This window comes from Impatiens glandulifera, chromosome 7 (assembly GCF_907164915.1).
Source record: "Impatiens glandulifera chromosome 7, dImpGla2.1, whole genome shotgun sequence".
Lineage (NCBI taxonomy): Eukaryota > Viridiplantae > Streptophyta > Magnoliopsida > Ericales > Balsaminaceae > Impatiens > Impatiens glandulifera.
The window spans coordinates 44,006,829-44,034,062 of record NC_061868.1 but is presented as its reverse complement, the minus strand read 5'-3'; the positions used below and the strand labels follow the sequence as shown (position 1 = coordinate 44,034,062).

Below are 27,234 nucleotides of genomic sequence, written 5' to 3'. Positions count from 1 at the left end.
TGTTAGTTCTTCTTAAATCAATATATATATATATATTAAGATATATAAATACCTCACCCAAATCTTGTGTAACTCAATATATTAGTTAATGTTACGATTAAATAAATATATCAACTTAATTTGTATATTTGTATTTAATAAGTTTTATTTGTTTGAATTTATTATTATACTAATATTTTTTCTTACTTAATTTATTTAAAATGTGTTTTAAAAATTAATCTATATTTACTTTTCAAGATTTTAATATATAAATAATAAATGTTTGATAAGTAATAAAAAAAAATGAACTGGGCTTAATCATATCTTGGTTGAATTTAACTAACATAGTAAAACAGGATTCGAATTTATTTTAAAATTACCCAATCCAAGGGTGGTTATCCTAATTAAAATTGGTTGAATTATGATTTGTTTTGTTTCTAATATATATCCAATTAATTATTATTATTTTTGATGAGTTTATTTTATAACTTTATCAATTAACTATTATTTTCAATTAGAGTTTATTCTTAAAAAGAATTAACATATGATTTTTTCTGTTATTACGTCTCACTTTAATTTAAATGAATTCTCACAATTATTATACACTCTATTTTTATTGTGGTGAAACTTTTTAAAGTTTGAGTATTATAGGTCTTTTTTGCCATTAGACTAAAATATTGGTTCTATTTAAATATTTTATTATTATTTATGTGTCTTGTGCAAATTAGAAATCTGACAATAAAATTATACAAATCAGAAATAAATAAATAAAATTGACTATATTTTAAAATAATATTTTTTTTCAATTTGTGTTTTACTATATTAAGTTTTATTGTAGCTGAATATATAGTTTTGTACTATTATTTGTTGTTCAAATAAAACTAGCTTATGGTGCAGTTTAATGTTGTAATAATATATAATTATAATTACATCAAAAGGTTATGTTTATATGTAATAATATATAATTATAATTAATCTAAAATATAATTTTTAAACTATATATTATAAATAATAACAAATTATCCTAACAAAAATAAAAGTAATTACATTTTTTTGTTAAGAGATGACTACTTAGACTAATAGTATTGTTGTAACTTCTAATTTTTGTAATTATTGCATTAAAAAATAATAATTGGGTAAGTAAAAAAAAAAAAAAAAAATCAAAACTAAATAATTATCAGATTTGAAATTTTTTCACGAGGCTTTAGGAGGATTCAACCGTAGCCCACACTTGTAAACATAATTCAAAGGTGATTAAGACTAAGTTTATTAATTTTGATATCGATTAATATTGAATTTATTGATCTAGTAGTCGTTTAGGGTTCATCAATTCTCACGTGTCGGTTTGGAGGATTAGTGTTGTCTTTGTCAAAATATTCGATTTTGTTTTTCAACTAGCTAGATCGTGGGAGTTAAGATTTGCAGTTTGTCCATTAACAACACACAAATGGAATTTACATTAACAAAATGATTCTCATGCCATGTGACTATTATGCTCACATGAAAATAATAATTGTTCTAACAGTTTCAACTTATGTCTAGAATGACATCTTTTATAAATTCATGAAATATTATTTTTTCCTTGAAAACATCTTTCTACATTGATAAAAAAAAAACATTTTTTTTTGTGTTCACATTACTTGTTCATTATTTTGAATTCTACTCCATATTTTATCTAAATATCATGCAACACCAAAAAATTACTTAAAGAGAAAAATGATTCACTTAGATAAAACCAAAATATTCATTAATTTTGAATATGAAATATAAAAAATATTTTAATAATTTGATCCAAATAATTTAGTTTTTCATCTAAAGGATATTTGAATGACTCAATTTTCTTTAAATGACCCAAATTAAGGTTGGCCAAACAATCCCACATTAAGCATTTTATTATTATTATTACAAGCAAAACTTAAGACCAATACCAAGAATGCCTTTTAGGAAGAAAAAAAAACAATTTGCAATGACATCTCCGATTCAACTTTTTTTATTATTATTATATACACCGAATTGTCAAACTAAATCTTATTAGGATGATTTTAGACGTATTCTTTTAAACATCATAAGGGGTTATTTACGGTTAAAGTTATACAAAATGAAGTTTTGTTTAACAGTTTCAAACGTCATTAATTTATTATATACGTGTAATTTAATAATAAATAAATAAAAGATAAATGTCATTAATTAATTAACGAATTTCACCGTGAGGGTTTTGACTACCAATTTTTAAAAAATCGTTAATCAAACCTTTCACTTCGTTAAAATTCGATAATTAGTTAGTGACATTTATCTTTTGCTTGTAGATAATAAGTTAACAATGACTTCTTTACATAGTTAAGATTGGTATCAATTTAACAATTGGACAAATATATATTAAATTAAAATTTGTCCCCTTACCGACATAAAAATATTAAAATAGAATTAAAATGAGAAAAAGAGGAGCCAGCCATGGGACTCTTTGAAGTCCTATTTTGAAGCTGGTCCTCTATTGACCAATCAAATAAAAGGTGGTGGTGTTTTGATTATGGCCCCCTGTTTTCCGGTTCAAAAAATAGACAACCTCTCTCTCCAGATTCTCAATTATTGATCATCGTGTTCATATCTTGATCACACGATTAAGATTAGGTCAAATCCTATCCGTCCACGAACGTCTTTAACATGTGTACGTTAGCTTTCCTCAACATTTGACTATATTTATCTTCGTTGGATCAAAAAAACCCATTTCCCAAATCTATGCCAACTGTTGTTATTTCAACCTGAAAACAACTCCCACCCCTTTCCTCAATGGTTTGGGTTGGGTTGGGTTGAGTATCCCCAATTTCTGGACACAAGAACAATAACAGACAACAAAATCAATCAAAACACTTCCAATTTACAGATCAACAACCAATACATGAACTAGATCGACCCTTTTCATCTGCTATTAGTTAGTAATCATGGCGGCAACTATGATGATGATGAGTGGAATTGGAAAGAACAATATCTCCTCACTCTTCTCCATCTCCATCGTTAACAACCCACAAAATGGATCATCTTGTTCTTCTGGGCGACAACGTTTTCCTCCTGTGAGTCATCATCATGTCAGGTCTCATTCCCTTGGATCATCGTCCGATAGCGTTTTCTACGGCGAAAGACTCCCTGTAATCAATCCTATCCACAAACGGGTTAATTCGTTTCCTTCTTCTCCGGTGATTAATTCTCAGGTATCCATCCATCCATCCATCCAAGTTTCAATTTTTATACAATTTCTTTCTGATAGTTTTTCAATTTACAGATGAAAGTAGGATTATTGAAGAAATCACCGCCATGGTGGGAGAAAGGGCATCATTCAAATATGAAAGAAGTGAAAGATGCTCAAGACCTTGTCGACTCGTTATTGAACGCCGGTGACAATTTGGTTGTCGTTGATTTCTTTTCCCCTGGTTGTGGCGGCTGCAAAGCTCTTCATCCTAAGGTATAAAAAACAGAGCTTTTTTTTTTTTATCTTGTTTTTGCCATTTTGGGTTGATTTTTACACAATAATTGGAAATTTTTAACTACAATTTGTAGATATGTCGATTGGCAGAGATGAACCCAGATGTGCAATTCATGTTAGTTAACTACGAGGAACATAAATCCATGTGTTATTCCCTCAGTGTTCATGTTCTTCCATTTTTTCGATTCTATCGTGGCGCAGAAGGTCGTCTTTGTAGCTTTAGCTGCACCAATTCAACGGTTCGTTCTTCTTCTTCTTCCTCCTTTCTTCCAATTGTAAATGTGTTTGCTTAGACATGAATCCATGATCAATATCTTCAGATAAAGAAGTTTAAAGATGCATTAGCCAAACACAGTCCAGATCGATGTAGCTTAGGACCAGTGAAAGGTCTGGATGAAGCAGACTTGATCGCGCTTTCAGCAAACAGGGATCTTTCCTTCAGCTATACACCATCACCAGCAAAGCAGGTTCCTGCAATTTCCGAAAGACAACAAGAAGAAGAAGAATCTAATACTAATATACATACAACACCAAACAAACAATACCATCATGATCATCATCATCAAGAAGAAGAGAAGTCATCATCATTGATTCCATCTGGAAGATGATTTGATTATACATATGTACATAGTCTCTTCACACTCCTCCCTGTTTCCTATGGATTGAGAATCGATGCATATCGTGTACAATTATCGTGAAGAAATGGTTGTTGGATTAATATTTGAAGTCCAAGCCGTCTGTATAAATCAAATTCCACCACGAAGAAGCGATTAAGCAACCGCGACTGACCTTGTCCGCAGGCGCTTATGATCTCTCCCTCTTTATATAATATATACATATCTGTTAAACTTTTATCTGAAGTTGTTCACTTTTATAGCTTGTAATGAGAAATGCTTCAGATTTCTTATATTAATAAGCTTTTGATTGTCATCTGTAATTGAAAAAATTGAATTGAAGGTGGTTGTTTCAAATAAGGAAAAATGTCAATCAATGACCATAAATAATGTATATAAAAGACTTCTACAAAAATAAGATCTGCAGAAGCAGGACAAAGAATGTAACCAAATGAGCTCCAACAAAGAGTCCTGAGGTCCTCGACGTAGGATAATCGATCTGAACAGCGAAATTACATGTCGGAGTAGACAAGTTCTGCGACGTTACTCTCGCGAGACCTTGAAAATTACAGCTCAAATCCCCTTGATTCTGACCCTGATAGTAAGCGTTAAACGCATACGACGCATTCCCATTTGCATCCAAACCATTACAAGAAGAACCAAATTCAAGTGGGGTGCAGTCCGCAAATGTACAAGCGAAATTGATATTCTCTGCAAGCTTACTCAAATCCTTAGCGTTCGGATTGAACTCACACCAGCTCGCAGGTAAATACTTCACATCCTTGGCACCGATCAGAAATGTATTCTGCCCCTGTCCTGAAAGATCCAAACTGTATTTCGGCTGCCCGTCATACCCAAAAATCCCCCAATGCCTTTCGAAATTCCCCGGCATAATACTCTTGATATCCTCATCAAGAAGTCCAAATAAGTAAACTTGTAAATGCCCAGGACGAAGTGGTGTCCCTTTATTAGCAGCTAACCTAGGTAAAAGCCCATTGTAAAATCTCATAGCCAAATTCTTGTTCGCATTCTTATCCCCATCTGTCGGCCATCCAACTTCTCCAACCAAAATTGGCAATTCTCCAAATCCTGCTAATTTCAGAGCCGAAACTAAAGTGTCGAAATTCGCGTCGAAAACATTTGTGTAAAGAATACCATTGGTGTCTTGAACAGGAGTGGCGGTTCCATCAAAGAATGCATAATCAACTGGGAAATTATCATTTCCATATAGACTTAAAAATGGGTAAATGTTGACTGTAAAAGGCGCTCCATTTTGGCTCAGAAACTGAACTATTTGTGTCATTAGACCACTGATATCCGGTCTGAACCTTCCCGCTGATGGAACTGCGTTACCAGCCGGTGATTCATAGACGTCAGCGTTAAGTGGAACCGTTGCTTTGATTTGATCTCCATAACCAGCTTCGTTAAGTGCATTTTGAATGTTTTGAAGAGCAGGAAAAGTAATATTCAAGAATGAATTGTTATAAGATTTCAGAAACGGTTCATTCCCAACAGCAACGTATCTGTGTAAGAACAGTACTTCATTTAAAACATTGATTTCAATTTTAAACAATGAATAGTTAGAAATGGGTAAAAGAGAACTAACTTGATGTTAACTCCTCCAGTGAAATGGTAACGAGTGACATTCTTGCTGACCCATTGTTTAGCTCGATCATAGCTGTTCATAGAAGCAAGTTGATCATTGGGGATAGCCACCATAACTTCAAGGTCTGAATCAGCTAAAGCATTCATTGTACTCTGATCAGCATCAAACAGCTTCACCTTGTTTATACCATTATCTTTCAACATCTGAACAATTGTCTTAGGAGGAAGCTTATGGGTCGCCATAGTTCCCCAGTTCACGCCAAGCCCATCAAGGGTTCCATCAATCAACCAAACCATACTCATTAACAATAATATCTTTAAAAACCCAAAACCCCCCATCTTAATCACTGAAAATCAAAACAAACCCAGGTAAAATCGAGGAGAAAGGAAGAGAAAACAATGCTGTTATATAAGCTCTGGTGTGAATCTGGCGAATCCTGGCCGAAATTTTAGAAATTTTTGGTACCCACAATTGGGTGAGAAGAAGTAGATATGTCGTGCAAGGAAATAAGATCAGAAAAGGGAAAATAGGCAAACGCGTATAATCTAGAGAGAAAGGAGATTATCTTTAAAAAGAATCTAAAGGTTAGGGTTTTGATGGAGATGGGTAATCCAGTGTCAGATTTCAAATAGTACTTCTCTTTTGTGTCCACAAAAACATTTTTCGATTCAAACAGACAAAGAGAGAGACGGAGACAAGTGGCTTCATTTGGAAGGTGCTACAACGGTATGATTCCATAAAAAGAAGGAAATTAAATTAAATGCATTTAAATTCATATTTAATGGACAATTCTCAACCTGACGCCGTAAATAACGTAATATTGCTTTTTCCACTTTAATTGCATCATACCTAATATTTTAAATATTTCCTTTCAAATTATACCCACTTTTTCATTTCTATTCACACTACATTAAATAATTTAAATTAAATATTATATATTCAAATAAAATATATAAAATTTTTATTATATTTTAACAATTTAGTTTATTTTAACGTATAATATTTTAGTTAATTTTTATTTTAATTATATTATATATTTATAAAATTGAAAGGTATAGTTTGAGAATAAAAATGAAAAAGTAGATATAAATTATAATAATAAAAAGTGTATAAAAGTATTGAGTAGAATTATTATTATTATTTATTTTATTGAATATTAAATAATATTTAATTAAAATAACTTAAATACATTAACTTTTCCTCTTATATATTACCTTTTCATTAAAAAAAAGATAATATATTTAGAAAAAACTCAAAATAGACAACTCTTTATATTTACTTTCTTTTGCAAAGTTTCTATTTATAAACTTTATACAATAGCAAAATATAAGAAAAATGTAAAAATTAAAGTCCAAGCTGTTTTAAAAAAATTAGTATAATAGGTTTTAAAAAAAACTGATAGATAATCTATTCTTTAGTCAAATTTACTTCTTTTAAAAAGTTTGAAAAAAAAAATAAATAAATAATAGAGAATGTATTGTAATAAGTAATTTGAAACAGTTACATTTTGTGACTTTTAATATATGTAAATTTGAATAACTATATCACCAATGAATGAGCATAAAATAATTATTTAGAGGTGCACATACACATTGTTGAGACAAAGAGATACACTAGTAATAGTAAAAAAAATACAAACAAAAAGGGTAAAATTTTGTTTTTATCTCAAAAACCACATCAAAGCATTTTTTTTTTTAATTGTGAACTGAAAACTAGTTGAAAATTTTCTAATAGATAGTCTATTTACACTAAATCCATAAGAGATAGATTCTTATGTCTTTAGTGAAAAATAAATAAATTGAAAGTTATCTTAAGATAAATTCTTATTAAAAGTCACAATTATAATTTTTTTTTCTAAGCTAATAAAATATTGTGAAAATAAAAAGTGACTAGCATTATTTAAAATTTTATCATAATTTTTCGCTATACGTCAAAAAAATACTTTTTCTATAACCTAGATTTTTCGATAACGACAAAATATAACTTTCAATAATTTGTACTATTTTGGCATGTTAAATAGACTATCTAGAATAAGTATTTAGATAAAATTATGTTTGAGATTTTGTATATTTACAAATATATATAGAATAGAGGGAATTAATGCTAATCTCTCCCAATCAAAAAAAAAAAAAAAAAGTTCAAAAATATGTTAACTTGTAATTCAAATTAAATCTCAACTATATATTATTATCAAATAAAAGTATGATTTCCTAAAATAAAAAAGTCAGCTATGAGAATAACTTGAATCACAAACAAGTCAATCAATTATTCTTTAAACCACAATTTTGGCCTTATGATACTTTTTTTACGATTTTAGAAGATAAAACCAAGACAAATATATGTAAGTCCATCCCGAAAAAAGTAGTTTTTTTACGATAAAACTGTAACATTATTCCCTAATTTTGTTAAATTTTTAATATAAATCACTGTTTTGTTTATCTAATTATTAAAAAAGTGGTAAAACTTATCTTTTATTCATCAAAAATTTTCTACCCCATCTTTCATTCCTGAGTTCGGTCCCTGAATAAAACTATAGAAAACGTTTGTTTAAATATGAAATTAAGTACACTTTGGTAACTTAAAATTACTTTAATATTCTAAGTTCTAACATGACTGTTATATTTAGTATTTTCCAAACTTCAATATAACTTCAATGTTCAAACATGAATGTTACATTTAGTGTGATTTTCACCGATTATGATATGCATATAACATTCATAAATAAGTAATAACCAATCACATGGGCAATGCATAAATGTCAACACCATATATATATGAAAGCCCACATTATTCTTAAGATGTAAGATCTAACCCGATATTCTTTTATTTATTTGAGATATACTTTCGACGAATAATCTGGGTTAAGAATATACAGAACTGTACATAGAGTCACATATAATATCAATGTCAATTAGTTGACGACTACAATCGTCATATGTATTGTATGTATGTATATATATATATACAGATCATAGCCAGGCATATAAATTTGAGACGCCACAACTGATAAGATGATGACTAAGATAGATATTGACGCCACTCTTCTGGAGTACCCTTTCTCGTTTTTAACATTTTCATGGTAAAATTCGTCAAGGGTATGGCAAGTATGTCATATTCCTTGGGAGCCTGAAGAAGTATGGCATCAAGTATAATGGACATTTTTTCCTTCTTTCCATATTCTTGTTTTCTAGTTCATAAGACAACTTAATTATCACAAACTGTTACCTTAGGCACCTTGAGAAGTTTCATGTTGGCTTCCTCCAATGTCTTTTGCCCTTTCTTCGAATTGCATCCAAAACAGGCCGTAACCTGTTACATTAAAAAACTTTCTTAAAGTCCTATGCGTAAAAAAATGTCTTCTCATAACTATTCCACACGTGACAATTGAGTTAAAAGAGTCAGAATACTCAAAATCAGACGGTAAATTTCTGAAAGTGTTTGGCAAATCAATCTTGAAAACATTTTGATTCCTACTAAAATATGTGAAATCATCTGCAGCTCCAAACAGAATGCAAACATGTAAACCTGGTGAACTACCAATCAATTATGAAAACCAGGGTTCAAAAAGAAAATCAGTGTATTCAAACTCTTTCGATTCTCAATGTGATATACTTAGGCAATCGCCGCAATCCACTCCTGGATCGTTCCATTTCTGTAGTCCAAATGACGAATACTCTGCATTTTTAATCCATACTAGAGGCAAGGTCTCCTCATAACCACTGTCAAAAGAACCATTATTACAACACAACCCTAATGGGTTCTATAGCCTAAACAGGCGGTTGGATGACTCAGGAGACCCTCAATCGGATGTCAAAGCTCAAAAGTAAGAAAAATCAGAATCCTTGTCATACGAGAAAGACAATTAAGATAGATAGTTACACATGACATTAGTAATAGTCGAGTGAAGTGGGAACAGTTAACTATATATGTTGTATGTACCGGTCTGCTTACTTGTCACTTAGGCTACATTTGTTTGATGACATAGAATAAAGAATTATAATTTCATTGAATGTATATGATTTTTTAAGTTTCAATTCTATCCTTCCTACTTTGAAATTGCAATTACATGATTTCTTCAAACATAAGAATTGAAAGGGAACTGAAATTAGAAATCTAAGCATAAAGTTACAATTCAATTCCTATGTTTAGAGAAATCGTTGAATTGTAATTCTTAAGAGAACTGTTTGATTTCTCCTCCTTCCTTTTTCTTACTTAATTTAAGTTTTCAAACAAAAATAATAATTGTTTCAATTCCATAAGAATTCAACTTCTAAATCCAAATCCTTATTTTAAGTCTTTACACAAACAACATAATTGGATTTTCTCTTCTAATTCCAATGTCAAATGCAAATACACCCTCATAATACATCTCCAAATATAGCCTTTTTATCTATAGCCCTTTTTTTTTATATATAATCTTGATCTTCCTTCTAATATGATATTTTGCCAACTTGGAAACACTTCATAGTTATGTTTCTCTATCAGGATCCAAATGAGAAACAACTAATACATTTTTTAATCTATTTATGACTAAATTTAGTTTCTAAACGTTTTTGTATATAGATCTAGATATAAATAAATAAAAATGTATTCCCAAATGGGACCATATCTTCTTGCTCTCTTCGCAAACCTAGTTATCAATATTGAGTTATCAAGGGGATAGTAGTTTGGAGATTGTATTGTTAAAATGATTGTGATATATTTAACAGTGAATCACAAATAGTGTCAAAAAGGAAAGTATTGAGGTGTATTAAAAAGTAACTTCCATTTGATTTATATTGTTCTCATAAACATGAAAACCTTTCACCATTTTTAACACCTCCACTAAGCAAAATACAATGAGAAACCCTCAGGGAAATAAAACCACCAAGAACCTTCAAGAAAGTAGATTTCACACTTATAAAGGATAGTTTTTTACCAGATTTTCCCATTCCCATTCTCCGCCTCTTGCCATAGGCTTGACATGGTCAATAGTCAAGTTTTCGCGTGACGAACAATACCTGTTCCCAATCAAATAGAGAGTATCAACATAACATGGAAACCTAGAAATACTATCTTTTGTGGAATCTAGAAATTGAAGAGAGTTCAATGGGAGTGGCGACATCCAATCTGCATACTTACTGACAAGTGAAACTGTCACGAAATAAAATGTTCTTACGACTAAGAGTATTTCTAACTCTTTTTATCTTGACAACTTGCAATAAGTGGGGAACCTGAGAAAATAAGAAATATCAAACCCAATGTTGAGAAGATAATGTCTCAATACTGATGGTTCATACCCTTAGTACAGCAGGAATATAGAAAGATCCACTTGGTGAACTAACAGTTTGATCATAATATTCCAAAACATCAGCCTGCAAGAAACATTTGCAACAAAGGAAAACGGGAGCTAAAATGAAAGAAAGCCAACTCAATGTAATATGCAAGCAAACAAGCAAGCAAACGTAATGTTTATCTGTATTCTTCCCCCACCAAATGTTCTTCCTAAGCATGATGATGTTATGATTCTACCTTTTCCAAGAACTCTAAGCAAATAGCACGCTTCCAACACACAACATTGACGGGCCTAACAGAGTAGAACATATGTTTGATGAACATAACATTAGAGCTCAATCGCAAAGAGTATTTCAATCAATTGGGAAAATGAGCTAACTATCGAGTGACAAACCTGTAAGAGACATCCAAGACTAAGCCTCTGAAAGAGGAGAGCTCATCGTCACTATCAAACTCACTGATGTCATCGTCTCCTGAGAAATTTTCGCCATAGAAAGTTGCTTCAGAAAGTCTATCATCGGTTTTCCTCTTTGATGACGAAGGCTGAGACGGAGGGGAAGAAGAAAATGATCGTCCCCTCGTATTTTTATTGTTCAATGCGGAGGAAATAAGCTTGCGTTTGTGAGCCGGACGAGAAATTGGATTTGGGTTACCCCCACCTCCTCCTCCTCCAGAAAGCTTATTATTATGATATGGGTTTTTAGATTTAGATTCAGATGATCCAGTGGGTAACCCATTTCCATTCAAGAGAAGTTTTAGTCGCCCCTGAGCAGTGAATTGTGCCATGAATATGATTATGATTATCTATCAATCAATCTGACAGACGACAGCAGCAGAGCATTGGACTGATGATGATCAAGGAAGGGCGCTTTTTCTTTTGGGAGAATCAATCATCTTTCATCCTGCTGCAACGCGAGAGGATTGTGTGAACTGTGAAGAAAGATCTAGGGGGGTTTGTAATGGTAAAGCGAATGTGTTTTCTTCTTCTTCTTCTTCTCAGAATAGAAAAAGACATGATTTTCTTTTTAGGAAAAAAGCTGTGGCCACAAACAGGTCTAGTTACGTACTCTCTCCCGCTGCTTCTGGAAAATATCTCTGTTCCATGGTCCCGGCAAGGCCGCCGGAGCCCATTTTATTTTTTTCTTCTTCTTCGCGAGAAAACTCCACAAAATAAATAAACTATTATTATAAACATTAATAAAAAAATATATACTTTTTCTTATTTATTTGTATATGAAAATAGAATAAAAGAGGTTTTTTTATGATGAGTTATTTTTTCTTAATTGAATTAGGGAGTTATATTACACAATTAATTTGTTAATAATATTATTTTTTATATTTTAAAAAAAGTTCATGTATATTAAATATCGTTTGAGTATAAAGACAAAAACATATCATTAAAATAAAAATAAAATAAAAAAATGGTACTCAATATGTTATCGAGTTCGTAAGTCCTCGATATAACAATTAACTTCTTAACAGACTCTACTGACTTTTCGGAACGAATCTCAAAAATCGTCATAATAATAGTACTATTATTATGATTGATACGCATCGAACTATTATGATCACTACAAATTCGACGATTTCTCTCAAATCAGATAGTGCATCAAAAAATAATTGGGATGATAACTAAAATATGTAGGTCTTTCATTTTAGCCGCATCAATCCAAATTTCTCAGCAATTATCTAAAGACTCGGGCATTATCCAATTAAATTCAGTAATACTCCACAAAAGACTTCAAATACTAGTCACCCATCGACAGTGAAAAAATAAGTGAGTTGATGATTCAACATCTTCATTACATATACGATTATACATAATATAACATTTTTTCATGCACACATATCATCCGTAGAAATTTCACCGTGAATAACGCTCAATCAAAAAAATGAGATCTTGGATGGAATCTGACTACCAAAGTTTCTCCCAACAAAATTTTATGGAATCTTCTTAGCAAATAATTTGTAACAATGCCCTATATAAAAACTATTCATATTTTGTCAACGCATAACGTCTTTTTCAAACGAGGATACTTGTTTGCGTGCTACAAAAAAATAAAACTCTATTATGGAACGAAGTCTCCATAATGTTTAATATTTTTTTATATCTAATTCGGCTAGTGAACCACTAAACCGATGATCAAACATGTCTTTAACTATGACATTTTTATCTATAGCAACGAAAGCAAGCTCAAAATACTGTCATAACTAGACTTTTGACACTACACTAAATGTCGTCCCAAAAACTAATAAAAAACTATCCCGCACAATGAATCTAGATTGCTCACAATTTTTTTCCACATAGAATATATTCCCCTCCAAATTACATATTGCCGAATAATTAGACATTTTGGTGAAACAACTAGACCAATCATGATCGTACGGTCCATACTTAAATCTGATTATTGATGTCCAAAGACTATCCGACTCCGTTGTAAATATACTACACCATTTTCATAAAAGAGTCTTATTAAAAGAAATATGATCTCAAATATATAAATTTTCTTGACCTTTAAAATATTTAACCTTATCACAACTAACTATATGACAAAACGATGAGTTAGAAGATTCGCATAAAAATTTACACATTATTTTCTCCATTTTTACCGCCACACTTTTGAGAAAAATGAATAAAGACATCACAGACTTAATGAGGATTAACCATCCTCTTTCGAGATTATTATATTCCATTTTAGTAATAATTGGGTCTCAAAAGACATTGGATCGTAATTTAGCACCCAATGACATACCAAAATATATTGACAAAAGAATACCAATTCTAAACGTCACCACATTTGCCAATTTCATTCTTCTTCTGTTCGAAATAAAATATGAGAAAAAAATGTATGACTTATTAAAATTAACTCGAAAACCGAAACTTGCACCGGATAACCATAAAATATTTCAAATGTGCTTAAAATTCTTATATGTAACAAGAACCATACGTAGCATGTCATCAGAAAAAAACAAATGTGATATGACAAAATGATATCTTCTTAACTCACAACTCACCGATTCCCGAGTTTCTGTAAAATTCATATTTTTTTTAGAGAGCTTTCATACCAATGTGACAAACAAAAAAATGAGAGGATAGATCACTCTATTTGATCTATTGAGAGCTCTCGTAAATTCACGAGAACTCTTATTAATAATGATAAAAAACTTAATCGTTGATGGACAAAATCTAATATAACAAAATCATTTTGCCATAATTCTAATTTGGTTCATTTCATCAAAAAAAACTAAATAATGTTATTCATCTTCTTAAATTGTATAAATATATTTGAGTTAAAATAAATTCTGTAAATAATAATTATAACTCGATAATTAATAATTAAATATTATAATATATTCAAATTTACAAAACTTATTTAATTATATTATCTATATTATTAATATATTAATATATATATATATATATATATATCATAATTTATTATGATAGCTAAAAAATATATAATATCTATAAATTTAATATTGACTTAGTTATAAATAATAAAATAATAAGATTTTTTTAATTTAATATATATATTAAAATTATAATTTTGAATTAAAAAATATAAAATATAAAATTACATTAGTTTTAGTTTGAATTTGATTAGAATTAGAATTACAAATCTTAATTTAACTAAATATTTAACAAATATAAGAATTATAATTAAATGCTCAATTCAAATTCTAATTAAAGGTTACCAAAGACATCCCATATAATATGAAGTTGGAGAGAAAACAAATAGTCACTCATTTGATTAATGGCTACTTTGCTCTCACTAAGATAATTACCTGAGCAAAATACTTTTCTAATTAAAAATTTAGACCAAAATCCACTCTTATTTAAAATAAATTTATTGGCAGTTGAATTTGATATTTTAGCAAATACTCTTATCAATTAACATATGCTAGCAAGTTTTTATTCTATATTTATAAACTTTGAAGTTTTTTTTTAATTAAAATAATCCACTTCTTTATAATCCAAAAAAAACAAGTTGATTTGAATACTTTTGATTATTTGAAAGGTGAGCTTATAATTAAATACAAAAAAGAGTATGAATAAAAAAACAAGTGATTTATACTTTATTCCAAAAGAAGGGGAAACATTATCTGACTTAACATATTCTTCTGTTTACCAAAACAAACAAACAGCGCATATTTTTAACACTAAAATACTCCGCTTCTCCCCTGCATAGAAAACGTCCAGATTCATATTAACCATAAACAGAAGAGTAAGGGAGAAAGAGAAAGAGACCCCAAATATAAAATAGAACGTAAACAGTAGTAATTTCCCATAACGATCCCATAAAGGAAACACCCGACTGCCTCGCCGGATCTTTACTAAGGTATTTAAGGTGGGTTTATCATCTGTCTTCACAGATTTTGGCCTAATTCAACTGCAAAAGGGTTTCTGTCAAGAAGGTATTTTTATCAGATCTAATTCAAACCCATTTATGTTACCTGCCTTGAAATTTATTCTTAATGTTTCCCCAATGCTATCAGCTTCTATTGCTCTTTATCTTCTTCTTGTTATTCTTTACTGATTTATTGTAGGTGCGATAGTTGGGGGTTAGTGGGTTACCCACAATTTTATTTGACATTTCTTCTAGTGGGTGTTTGATCATTGTTCTGTGTCATATTTATTAACCATCATCTTCTTGAGAGGAAAACAAAATGTTGATAATTGAAGTGGTGTTCTATGACATTTGTGTTTTTTTACTTTGAAAATAATAGAAAATATAGAATTGTTTGTAAATTATTGAGGCTATTGGGTTATTGTTATCTTTGTAAAATAACTTTTTTCGGCTTGATACCTCAAAATTATTATGCTTCATTCTCTTCTCCTTCAAACAAAATTATTAGATCATCATTATTAGTCATTCCTCAGAAGACTTTGCAAACAATTAGCACTGAAACGCCCTCAGTGATGTACTAATATGAATGAATTAAAGAAGATGCACATAAGCATGCTGTTGAAGATTGTTAGACAAGTTATGTCATATTGCAAATTCAAGCTGATCATAAAGTTTACCATTTTGGGTTTGAAGAAGAGTGTTAGAAATATGTTTATATCTTTGATTTGATTGAGATGTTATTAATTTGTATTATCTTATAAATAGACAATGGTTATCTATTCTGTAGAAATTGAAAGTCTTATCGTGGAAAATGGATTCAGGAGAAGTCTTATTCCTGCCTGTTTCACTGTGTTGCTAAAACAAGTTCAGGAATATGTAAGTGTGAAAGACTGAATAAACATTAAGATGAAGAACTGAGTTATTTTCTTATCAGGTGTGTGTTTGTGTGTGTTGTTAGATATGGGTTTTAGTTGTTGTTTTCTTCCAACACTTTGCTTCATTTGATCTGTACCTATTCTGATTCAGTTATTATACACTTACCACTGGTTATAGTTGGAAGTAGACCAAATAGCTTTCATTAACCTTTTTAATGGAATATATAGTTTGCATTTTTGTTCTTTTGTAAATTGATTGTTTTCTTCCATTTGCCTCTTCTGTCCTAAATTTGTATTGACTTGATTCAATTGTTTGTTTCGCTTTTATTTTGTGTCAGAGTGATTGCGCTTCCTAATGTCTACTGTAGGCAATTCTACAAATATTTTCTGGCATGAGTGCCCGGTTGGGAAGGCTGAAAGGCAAAAATTGCTTAATCAACAAGGTTGTGTTGTATGGATCACAGGTCTCAGTGGCTCAGGTTATAGCAGCAAGCTTATCTTCTATATTCTATTCTTTTTCTTTAGTTTAAAAATTTGTTCTTTTTCTTTAACTAATGAAATATCCTGTTAAACATAGAAGAAACTTCTGATTTCAATCTTCTTTAGTTACATTGTGTCCCTTTTGGTCTTCTCTTGCCAACCGGCCATGAGAATTGTATCGTCTGCTCTCTCTTTTTTTCCCACAAATCAACAGATAATTTATCATATATGTAATGGTACTAAATTGGTTTGTGGATATGCAGGATAACCTATATCAATAGCAAATTATATATCCTTCCATTGTGTGTCTAACATGATCCTCCATGATCTTTTGTCCAAAATTCTAAGGGAAAAGCACGCTGGCCTGTTCAATAGGCAGAGAGTTGCACACCAGGGGAAAACTCTCTTACATTCTTGATGGGGATAATCTTAGGCATGGTTTAAACAAGAATCTTGGATTCAGTCCTGATGATAGAACAGAAAATATAAGAAGAGTTGGTAAGTTTATATGCTTAGCTAAGATTTTTTACTTTCTAAACTAGGATGCTCTTACATTGTCCATAATTGACATAATATAACTTGTATTAAACTGTTATAAGATAAATTGAATTAAATGATTTTACATTTAATATCTAGGTGAGGTTGCAAAGCTCTTTGCAGATGCTGGCATAATCTGTATTGCCAGTCTGATATCCCCTTATAGAAAGGATCGTGATGCTTGTCGTGCAATGCTGCCTGATTCGAATTTCATCGAGGTAAGTTCATATAGAAGAACCATTATGTAATTAGGTTTGTTATTATTAAGTTTAAAACATGACAAATTGAACTCAGTTTATATATTTTTTCTAGGTTTTCATGAACATGCCTCTGGAACTCTGTGAAGAGAGGGACCCTAAAGGCCTTTACAAGCTTGCACGTGCAGGAAAACTTAAAGGTGCATCACTTAGGTTATTGTTTGTTTAGGTTGTCAAAGATAAAAAAAAAACTCATCATTCTCGAAAAACAAAGACAAATCTAGGGTAGCGGATAGCTCAGGTGATAAAAGTCTATATACTAAAGAGGTTGAACTCTCAAGTTTCACTGAAATCACATTACAGGAAAAACCATGATCTAAAAAAATGGATAGATCTAGGCTGTTCATATTCATTTCCATCCATGTACAGCATCTTCTATATTATCCAGTCTGTTTATAAAGGACGAGTTTCTTATGGTCTTTAAATAATTCGATGGAAGGGAGTTATTATTCTTCTGACAAACTACTAGCATTGGGGAATTGCAGGTTTTACTGGAATAGATGATCCTTATGAGTCACCCTTGAATTGTGAGGTGAGCAGTTACTAATATGATGAATATGTGCAGATAACAGTTATTTTGATTGAAGGTGTTAAAAGTAACTTTCTTCAAAATCCAGATCGAAATACAAGAGAAGGAAGGAACTTGTTCTACACCATCTGAGATGGCTGGACAAGTAGTTTGTTACTTGGAGGACAAAGGATTTCTTGAAGCTAATAAGTGAGATTTTGACATATTCCTACAGTAATTGATTGAGATGATCTTATTGAATTTCTCATCATATATATATATATAATAACTTTCTTCAAAAAAACTGATCCTCAAGTTCATAGAAAATCACATTATTATTCAACTCAGTCTCAATAGGTAATACATTTTGTTGGGTTTTGTAATTAATTATGGTTGGCATGTTAAGGAATTGCGTTATTCGGTTGAAATCCCATCATTTATTGTTGCCTGTTGGTCTGCAAAACTTCATAACAATTGAGTTTATGTGCCATTTATTTTATCAGTAAAAACCTACTAGTCGTGTCTAAAAGACGAACAATCACAAGTTTGTAAGATACTAATAAGAAACAGAAGTAGGTTTTTAAATAAAATTAAAAACAAACAAAAGTTATAGGCTAGTTTAAGGGCACTAAGAGAACAAAGTTATTGTCAATTCTTGTTAAAAATAAGTAGCTAATTGAGAGCTTGTGCATTATCTAATTGAACATTTAACAAGAGGGATAAATACTTAACTCTGTTTTTTAAAGAAAATATATTATTTGAACATTATTTAGATAAATTAAATATATTCATAAATTTATTAATATTTTCTCATCAAGTCTCACACAAATTCACATAAAAAAAACAAATGGACCCAATATTTTTGTTCATATTTTATAAATGTCTTTAAAATAAATACACTATTTTTTGAAAGAAAGCCATTAAGATATCTGTTCTAACTTTTCTTAAATAAAAATGAATAAATTCCATTACAACAATATACATATAGATGTTCAATTCTTTAAAAAATGCACTAAACTGAAGAAGGGCAACAAGGTTCACTACCAACCAAAATTAGGAAACATAACATTGGAAGCAAACAAAATAGACTATGAAAAATATAACTCTTTTTTTTTTTATAATAACTTGGTACACTTCAATTAAACCCTAAAAATGTTTAACAAATCTCATATCATTATCTTTCATTTTAGTCTCATGCTTTCAATGAGAATATCACTTTTAAAATGATAATGGAGTAATATTAAAAGAGAATGAAATCCAGGAGGTAGCATTAACTAGAGGGTGAGCTTGTTTTCATGTGTCCACTAAATTAGAAAAATAAAAATAAATTGGCAAGAAATATGTCTAAAATGAATACTGTTAATCTGTCCAAAAAAGAAGAATAAAATACTCCACCTAAGTGAACTGAAACCAAACTCCAGTCAATCACAAGATGGGTACAACAGAAGATGCCAACTATGGTGTTGTAAGATAACTAGAGAAGAAGATGGTAGGGTACTCCTCCCAATAAGATTCAACTTTATCGCTAATCAAGATGATGGTATTCTCCTCGAGAAAAAGGACCGACCTCTCATCATCATCATCATCCCCTCAACCATGTGTTGCGATAAGATGAGTTGTCGCGCAGTGATGCATCGTGAGGTTTGTATTCCATCATATAGCTGTGGGGAAGTTTCAAATGCCTCTTTATTGCATCTCTTAATGCCATCACAGCCTGTTTGCATTCACATACATACATAGACAATAAGTTTCTACTTATTTTAAGGAAATAACATATAATAAACAAGTAAACCAGCACAAACATTTGGAAACACTTATTGCTTTTGTTTATGCATCTCCTGATTTCATTTACAGATACAGAAAGTAGGCAAGAGCTCACCTGATGATCAGATGCATTACGGTTCCATACGCTTAGTATGTCTTCATTAAATCGAATACTTAGCACAACACCACATATGTTTTCTCCATAATCAAGTTGATCACCCACTAAGGCCATAACCTGTGTAAAATCACAGAAGGCAAGTCGAAGCAATCCTTTTCAGAACTTCTAAGAATGTGACAGTAATGTAAGAATTATATATATAAGAAAGGTATGACATTTTGCAGACTCAAGATAGCTGTCACACGTGTTAATTCATATAAAAGAATAGTCTTTCCATACCAAATCCTCCCAAAAGCGGCCTGAGACAGCTTTCTTGAATCGTATTATCCATTTTCCACCATTGCAATTCGCAGAATCCTGGTCAATCAACAATTTGCAACACAAAACATAACATTACAAATTGAGCCTTCTATTTACACTGGCAGACTTCAGGTATTAAACTAATGAACGTAAAGAAAATCAGATGTAATCCTACCTCCCAAAGGGGGCGAATTCCGTCCTTGAAAAGATGCAAATCAGTTGGGCTTGGTAGAGAAGCAGGACGAGTTAGATGACAATAACAGACCCAAAATGCTTCAACCTATAAGCATTTAGAATTAGGAAACAAAATTAGATAGCTTCAGTAATCGTACTTGTTACTTAAAAACACAAAAGAGAGCTTACTGTACTGAAGTCCACAATTTTCTTAATGTTGTCTTCATATGATGTTTGAGTACGGACTCCAGGGGTGCGTCGGGTATACCAAAAAACAAACTTGTGCTGGTAACAAATGTGGATAGGTATGAGCAAACTTGTGTTAAAATTTAAATGTATATAATTTTACTAGATAGACTAACTTCTAAAAGAAAAGAGTATTTATTCCATACCAACAAGATGATCAAACAACCAGATCAACTTTTAACTCATTTCTTAACATTCACTACAATCAAGCGAACAAATGCTAATTCCATAAAGAATTGATTTATATAGACACGGTCTATCTTTTTGAAGATGACCCTGTAACTATACAGGAATAATATTAACAGTGCTAAATTCTTTTCCTTTTAGACCAGTTTTTTTCTATCTTGGAGGAGGTTAGCACAATATTCCACCCCCGTGACCTCCCACTTCAAGACTCTCACCACTTAAGTCTACTTTGCATTTATTGAAATGTTCCAAAAATATATTTCTAACAAGAGATTTATATACAAGAGAAATTGAATCTCATCTATACAGGCTATCTCCCTCTAGTATCCTACCTTCTAGTCTCCCATCATTTTGATGTTTCAGAGAAAACCCTAAACACCATTTACATTGGTGTGTGGGCTTTCTTGACTTCTACAATCATTTGGTGTTCTATCTCAAGTAAGATTATACACGAACAAATAAAAAAGGTTTATAGACGAGCTGATGTTGCCATACCTGAAAAAACATTATTCTCTCATATAAACAGATACAATTAATATCCAGAAAGTCAGGTTTCTTCATTTTACCAATAGAAAAATGATTCTTAAATAGATTTGAACCATGACAATTGCTATTGAACCACAATTAATAACAGTTGGTGGATTTTTTCAGAGTGTATGCTTTGTCATAGTAGGGATTTTTTTGGATGCAAATGCTAACAAAATAGCTCCCAAAAGGACTCCTGGAAGACAAATTGCAGCACTCAGAAAGAGCTGTACAAGCAGTTGCATCATTACCATCAGAGAGGTCAGTACATAAACTGGTTTGCACACACAACATGAATATGCTAAGTACTACTAATGGATTCCAAGAAAGTATATCAATCAGCCAAAATAATCACAAAAGTGTAAAAGCACATGTGAAGTCTATTATCATCCATCAGACTGCAAATTCAATGCCTTCTTAAGTAATCGTGGTGAAGACCTAAGATCGAAACAAAACTAATTCGGCGGATACACAAAACGAGGGTTTTAAAAGCGAGCATCTTGAAAGTTGTAAGACAATAAAAAAGTTGGGAATTGGCCATTATTACATGTGGGTTAGACTAAAAGCAAGAGATGTGCGGGAACATACCTTGAGAGGATGAAGTCCTGCTTTAAGATCGCGAGCTTGTCGTTCTCTATCCTCCGCATTATCGGTTGGTGCTGCGTAGAGGGAATTTGAAGAGGGGTCGTTGATAATTTGGCCACTGCTAGAGTTCTTGTTATCGCTTTCTTTTCGTTCGTTTGCAAACTCCATTTTTGCTCTTTTTATCAGAACCCTAGCTCAGCACTTATCTTCTTCAATCTTTATGCGTCTCCTTCATGTCTCTAATTTATAACACTTGATTTTTCATCGACCAATCGGGAGATAGGAAAACTAGGGTTTGTTTGGTGGAATTCACTTGTCTTAATAAAATGATATTTTTTTAAAAAAATATTAGTGCATTAAAAAAATCATTTAAATAACCATATTAAAAAAAGAAAAACTAAGTAAAAATTATATATATATATATATATATATATTTAAAAGAATATATATATATATATTAAAAATAATAAAAATTCGATTTAAGCACACAATCACAAAGCATAAGCATGACATTAAGAAAAAATAAATAAAAATTTAAAAAATGTTACTCAATAGGTTATTAAGTTCTCGAGAAAAACGATTAATTCTCTAACGGACTCTACCGAATTTCCGGAATGGATCTCAGAAAAAATCGTAATAATAACATTATGAATAATACACATCGGACGACTACGATTAATAAAAATTTGAAGATTTCTCTCAAACCAAATAGTTCACCAAAGATTAATTGAGATAGTTACGTAAGTCTGTCATATTAGTCGCATCAATCCAAATTTAACATTCGGTGAATTTTAGTGATACTCCACAAGAGACTTTAGATATTAATATCATAGACAATGCAAAAATAAATGATTTGACTCCAACAAGTAAAAAAATTAAAAAATAAATAATAATTTTTTTATTTTACATAATATATGCAAAGTTTTAAGTTAAATAGAGGATCATGACTTAATCGGGCTACTTTTTCTCTTTTAAATCTAGCTGGTTTGACTTTTTTTTAAAGGTAAGTTATTTAAATTTTTAATTAATTTTATTAAAATATTTTTTTATTTAAAATATAATAAAATAAAAATATTTTAATATTTTATTTAATAAAATAAGTGACTCAATACAGATGATTTGATAAAAACAAATTTTATAAAAAAAAAACTCAAAAATAAAAAAATTTAAATAAAACCTAATCAAATAAGCACTAAATTATTTAAAAGATAAATTTCTTATAAGGTAAATCATAAAATCTATACCTATGCAAAATATGATTTAATGAATTTCATCTACAATAAATAAATAAATAAAAAATCTAATCAAAATGTTATTTCATAAAGAAAAAGATTCTGTCATAAACAAATATATTTTTTTTATAATAATTCTAAACAAAACCAAAAGTTTGACGAGACTGTATTTTGAAAAATGATTTAGGCTCCATAAAGTTTGTAAAAATAATATTTTCGAGTTTCGGAACCGACAAAATAATCATTCGCGTCACGGAACGCATACATTATCGTGACGCGACGAGGTGGTCTGTGAAATGTCCAAAAAGCCCTTAATATTTATTATATTTTCTCCCAATTTTTTTATTTTTTTCTTCCCCGTTCTATCTTCTCAGTCTTCTCCCCTTCTCTCTAAACCCTTAGCGGCGAACGGTGAACAAAACGACGGACAAAACGACACACAACGGTGGAGAATACCATGAGCGATGAAGTCTTAATTTGGTGCTCATTTCGTCAAATTTCCTAGATCCGGTGAGCGATGGAGTCTTTGGTGCCATAAACACATGACGCGATCACAACAAACAAACACAACGACAGACAAAACAATACACAACGACGAAGATAACCATTAGTGAAAAAGTATTTGATGCCCATTTCGTCAAATTTCCCAAATCCGATGTGCGGTGGAGTTTTTGGTGCCATAAACCCGACGCGACCAAATAATAAATATTAAGGGCATTCTAGATATTTCTGTCACGTCACGAGAATGCATATATCGCGTGACGCGAATGAAAATTTTCGTTTTTAGGAAAGATCATTTTTGTAAACTTTATCCGTCATTTTCCAAAATTAATCATTATTAGAATCATTTTGTCAAATTTTCTCCAAAAGTTTTAAATAATACATAATAATTGAACCAAGACATTTGGGTCTTAACGTAAATCTTTATTCAACTAAAATCAAAATCACGAGCTTAGGTAAAAATATAAACTCTTAAAATTAAAAAAAATTATTTTAAAAAATTATTAATTATATATTATTATTATTTATATATATAATTAAGTGTTTTTAATAAATTGATCATTTTCAAAAAGAAAATTTTAATTAATTATAAAAATAATTAAATAATAATAATAACTAAATGAAACTTTAATATATATATATATATATATTATATATAAAATCATAAAATTAAAATATTTATAAACTAGTGAAATTTTATTGTTATAAATTTACAAAATAGTAATTCTGATTAGTTTAAAAGTTGATTTCAATTAACTTCATTTAATATTATAAGATTTTAATAATCAATTCTATATTTTTAACTTTAGTCAGTGTTTTAATCTAGTATTGAGTATTTGAGTTATATTCTATTTCAAGATAAATGTGTTACTAATATTTATTTATTTTTCTGCCTGAGATAATGTTCTAACATGAAGAAATTAGACATTTTAATTTACCGTGCAAATTAAAGAAATGATGGCAAATGCATACTCATATTTAATGGGCAAAGATAAAGTTTAGAGAATTTATGAAGGATTTTAATGTTCAAAATCAATTCATTAACAATAGCTTTATAATATATAAAAAAAATAAGTGACACATGGGTATTGATTGTGTCAAAGGACTTAAAAAATAAGTGATTAAAAATATTATTTGATTTATTATTATATTTACATTATTCAGCTTAAATACAACTCTTATATTTTGTATTTAATAATAATATTCTTAATTTATACATATTTCTTATCTTTTATATACGATTTCATTTGTCAGCTGCAATCAATAGAAGGTGAATATTTTATTTATTTATTTATTTAATTTAGTCTTAAAAATGTTTCTTTCTTATTTTTTTCTTTTTTATTATTATAAATTTGAAGAAATTTGATATATATATATATATATATATATATATATATATAATAATAATAATAATAATAATAATAATAATAATAATAATTAAATGAAAATGATATTTGGTTAAATAAAATTTACACAAAATATTTAAATGTGAATTAATAGTAAAATTTAATTTGAATAAAATTCACATCAAATTTAAATATAAATTAATGGTGAAATTTAATTCAAATGAAATTCACACAAAATTTAAGTAACATGAATTAAGTTGAAATTAATGCAAATGAAATTTACATCAAATTCAATGTGAATTAAGGGTGAAATTTAATACAAATGAATATAAATTTGTTAATTTAAAAGACAATTAACAAATATTATTAATTATAATTGTAACTACAAAATACTTATTATCGATGCAACTTAATAATGAAAAGGTAACCAAAGGTTAACAATTTAATGAATGGATGATAGATTAATGGCCGTTAGATTAAAAAATTGGTTGATTAATTAATTTTGAGTTTAATTTTCAACTATAAATATCACTTCATTTTATATATCTTCTTCACATTTCATTTTATCATTTCTCACTCTAAATTTCTAAAATCTTTCTTTGTTCTTTGAGTTTCTTGACTCGCCATTAATGTGAGAAACCTGGTGATTGTGATTCAGGTATTTTTGTCTAATTCGTTGTTATAGTGGTTTTTTCTGTGCTAAATTATTCACATGTCTCAAAACAATCGAGAAATTTTTTCTTCATTGTATCTGTTCCATTATCATAATATTGTATTCATGTTGTCTAATTGTTAACAACATTTAGCATTACAAATTATTCTAATTCCATTTTTTTAACCACTCAAATTTTAAGTTTCTTACATGTTTTTGTTAGTTGTTTTGTTTATTTAATCAAATTTGTGGTCACAAATTTTGTAATGTAAATAACATGTCTAACATTTGACAATGTCTATTTCTTATATATGTTGGTGATTATTTCTTAATTCCTCATTTTAATAAAAAAAAATAAGATGAAATAGTCTCATCTAAACCAAAATCATTTGTTTGGTAAAAAGTCATTAAATTGATTCTAAAATTCTATTCTAAATAATAATTACTAGTTCTTTTTACAAAAAGAAAAAATGGTAATTAGTTATTATTCAATCTTGACCGTTGATAAATGTTATCCATTGATGGAGCTATTCTAGGGGGGTCAAATTTGTTTAATTGCGTAAAATATGCCTACCTCTTTGGTCTTAATCTTATAAAGAAAAACAACAAAATTGATATCCTTTCGATCGTCGGATCTCCCTCGTATTCTCACAACTTGATTAAAGATCACATGGACGATGAAACGGGTATTATTATAGGGCCAAATGTTGTTGGCTCGAGAGCCATCCCAATAGAAACCACAAACTCGAAGAACATCAACAACAACAACAACGAAAACAACTCGAGCATTTACACTATTAACAAAGAACAAGATCGGTTTCTTCCTATAGCCAACGTTGGTCGTATAATGAAAAAGGTCATCCCCGGAAATGGAAAGATCTCGAAAGATGCTAAAGAAACGGTTCAAGAATGTGTATCCGAGTTCATAAGTTTTGTTACGGGAGAAGCTTCTGATAAATGTCAACGTGAGAAGAGAAAAACAATTAATGGAGACGATATTATTTGGGCTCTTACTACATTAGGTTTTGAAAATTATCTTACTCCCTTGAAACATTATTTGGTTAAGTATAGAGAACTCGAAGGGGAGAAACTACACGTTCCGAAACAACAAAGAACCGATCAACAAAGAGGAATACAATTACACGATGAACAACAATCGCAACAACAACATGTAAGTTATAACGGTGGTATGTACCCGCAAACTACGTCGGGTTATGTCTCGCAATCTTCGTCTTTTATGGGGACGGAACAAACATTTCCTATGTCGTATCCTTCTAGTTCTGTCCAACAACAAATATTGCATCATCCACCCGACCAAGATGTTGATTCATTGGGACACTGGTAAACATTGATTAAATTATTAATTTTTTTTCCTTTTTGATTCAATTGTTAGAATATTTTTTTTTGTTGAGATAATTCATTTTAGAACCATTTATCTCTAAAGTTTTATAATAATTTTTTTATTATCATACTTGAACTGATGAAATTGTTCTTTCTAGTCACGTATTCAAACTTGTTTATGTTGTATAATTAAAAATAGTTTTGTAATAACTTTATTCAATACAAATTTTAACATTTTAACTATAATTTGTTTTTTCAAATCATTTTATTGAAATAAGAAAACTGTAATTGAATGCTTTATGTTTTT

The 27,234-nt window shown here is 29.9% G+C and overlaps 6 protein-coding genes across 7 annotated transcripts; 3 read left to right on the top strand and 3 right to left on the bottom strand.

The window, feature by feature from the left end:
* The first annotated feature begins 2,699 nt into the window (after nucleotides 1-2,699).
* LOC124944860 (thioredoxin-like 1-2, chloroplastic) lies at nucleotides 2,700-4,391 on the top strand. The gene is made up of 4 exons (XM_047485207.1): nucleotides 2,700-3,185; nucleotides 3,257-3,436; nucleotides 3,532-3,696; nucleotides 3,778-4,391. Exons 1-4 carry the CDS (start codon nucleotides 2,919-2,921, stop codon nucleotides 4,063-4,065), a joined length of 900 nt encoding a protein of 299 aa, XP_047341163.1. The 5' UTR covers nucleotides 2,700-2,918; the 3' UTR covers nucleotides 4,066-4,391.
* On the bottom strand, nucleotides 4,295-6,261 carry LOC124944859 (glucan endo-1,3-beta-glucosidase 8-like). The gene is made up of 2 exons (XM_047485205.1): nucleotides 5,678-6,261; nucleotides 4,295-5,594 (listed from the first exon to the last, which is right to left on the bottom strand). Exons 1-2 carry the CDS (start codon nucleotides 6,013-6,015, stop codon nucleotides 4,478-4,480), a joined length of 1,455 nt encoding a protein of 484 aa, XP_047341161.1. The 5' UTR covers nucleotides 6,016-6,261; the 3' UTR covers nucleotides 4,295-4,477.
* Nucleotides 6,262-8,485: 2,224 nt separating this feature from the next.
* On the bottom strand, nucleotides 8,486-11,976 carry LOC124910689. The gene is made up of 7 exons (XM_047451364.1): nucleotides 11,346-11,976; nucleotides 11,189-11,243; nucleotides 10,957-11,031; nucleotides 10,799-10,890; nucleotides 10,596-10,677; nucleotides 8,903-8,986; nucleotides 8,486-8,803 (listed from the first exon to the last, which is right to left on the bottom strand). Exons 1-7 carry the CDS (start codon nucleotides 11,735-11,737, stop codon nucleotides 8,696-8,698), a joined length of 888 nt encoding a protein of 295 aa, XP_047307320.1. The 5' UTR covers nucleotides 11,738-11,976; the 3' UTR covers nucleotides 8,486-8,695.
* Nucleotides 11,977-15,156: 3,180 nt separating this feature from the next.
* On the top strand, nucleotides 15,157-18,379 carry LOC124945427 (adenylyl-sulfate kinase 3-like). Of its 2 annotated transcripts, XM_047485867.1 has the most exons (8): nucleotides 15,157-15,367; nucleotides 16,088-16,176; nucleotides 16,514-16,654; nucleotides 17,004-17,153; nucleotides 17,292-17,410; nucleotides 17,505-17,589; nucleotides 17,935-17,981; nucleotides 18,067-18,379. In XM_047485867.1, exons 3-8 carry the CDS (start codon nucleotides 16,531-16,533, stop codon nucleotides 18,169-18,171), a joined length of 630 nt encoding a protein of 209 aa, XP_047341823.1. In that variant the 5' UTR covers nucleotides 15,157-15,367; nucleotides 16,088-16,176; nucleotides 16,514-16,530; the 3' UTR covers nucleotides 18,172-18,379. The 2 variants fall into 2 exon arrangements, with proteins under 2 accessions (XP_047341823.1, XP_047341822.1); XM_047485866.1 differs by lacking the exon at nucleotides 16,088-16,176.
* An 829-nt stretch (nucleotides 18,380-19,208) lies between these two features.
* Nucleotides 19,209-22,096, bottom strand: LOC124945426 (eukaryotic translation initiation factor NCBP). Its single transcript, XM_047485865.1, has 6 exons — nucleotides 21,859-22,096; nucleotides 20,503-20,598; nucleotides 20,315-20,419; nucleotides 20,119-20,196; nucleotides 19,837-19,956; nucleotides 19,209-19,671 (listed from the first exon to the last, which is right to left on the bottom strand). Exons 1-6 carry the CDS (start codon nucleotides 22,021-22,023, stop codon nucleotides 19,540-19,542), a joined length of 696 nt encoding a protein of 231 aa, XP_047341821.1. The 5' UTR covers nucleotides 22,024-22,096; the 3' UTR covers nucleotides 19,209-19,539.
* A 4,160-nt stretch (nucleotides 22,097-26,256) lies between these two features.
* On the top strand, nucleotides 26,257-26,952 carry LOC124910017 (nuclear transcription factor Y subunit B-3-like). Its single transcript, XM_047450642.1, has one exon. It carries the CDS (start codon nucleotides 26,257-26,259, stop codon nucleotides 26,929-26,931), a length of 675 nt encoding a protein of 224 aa, XP_047306598.1. The 3' UTR covers nucleotides 26,932-26,952.
* The last annotated feature ends 282 nt before the right edge of the window (nucleotides 26,953-27,234 follow it).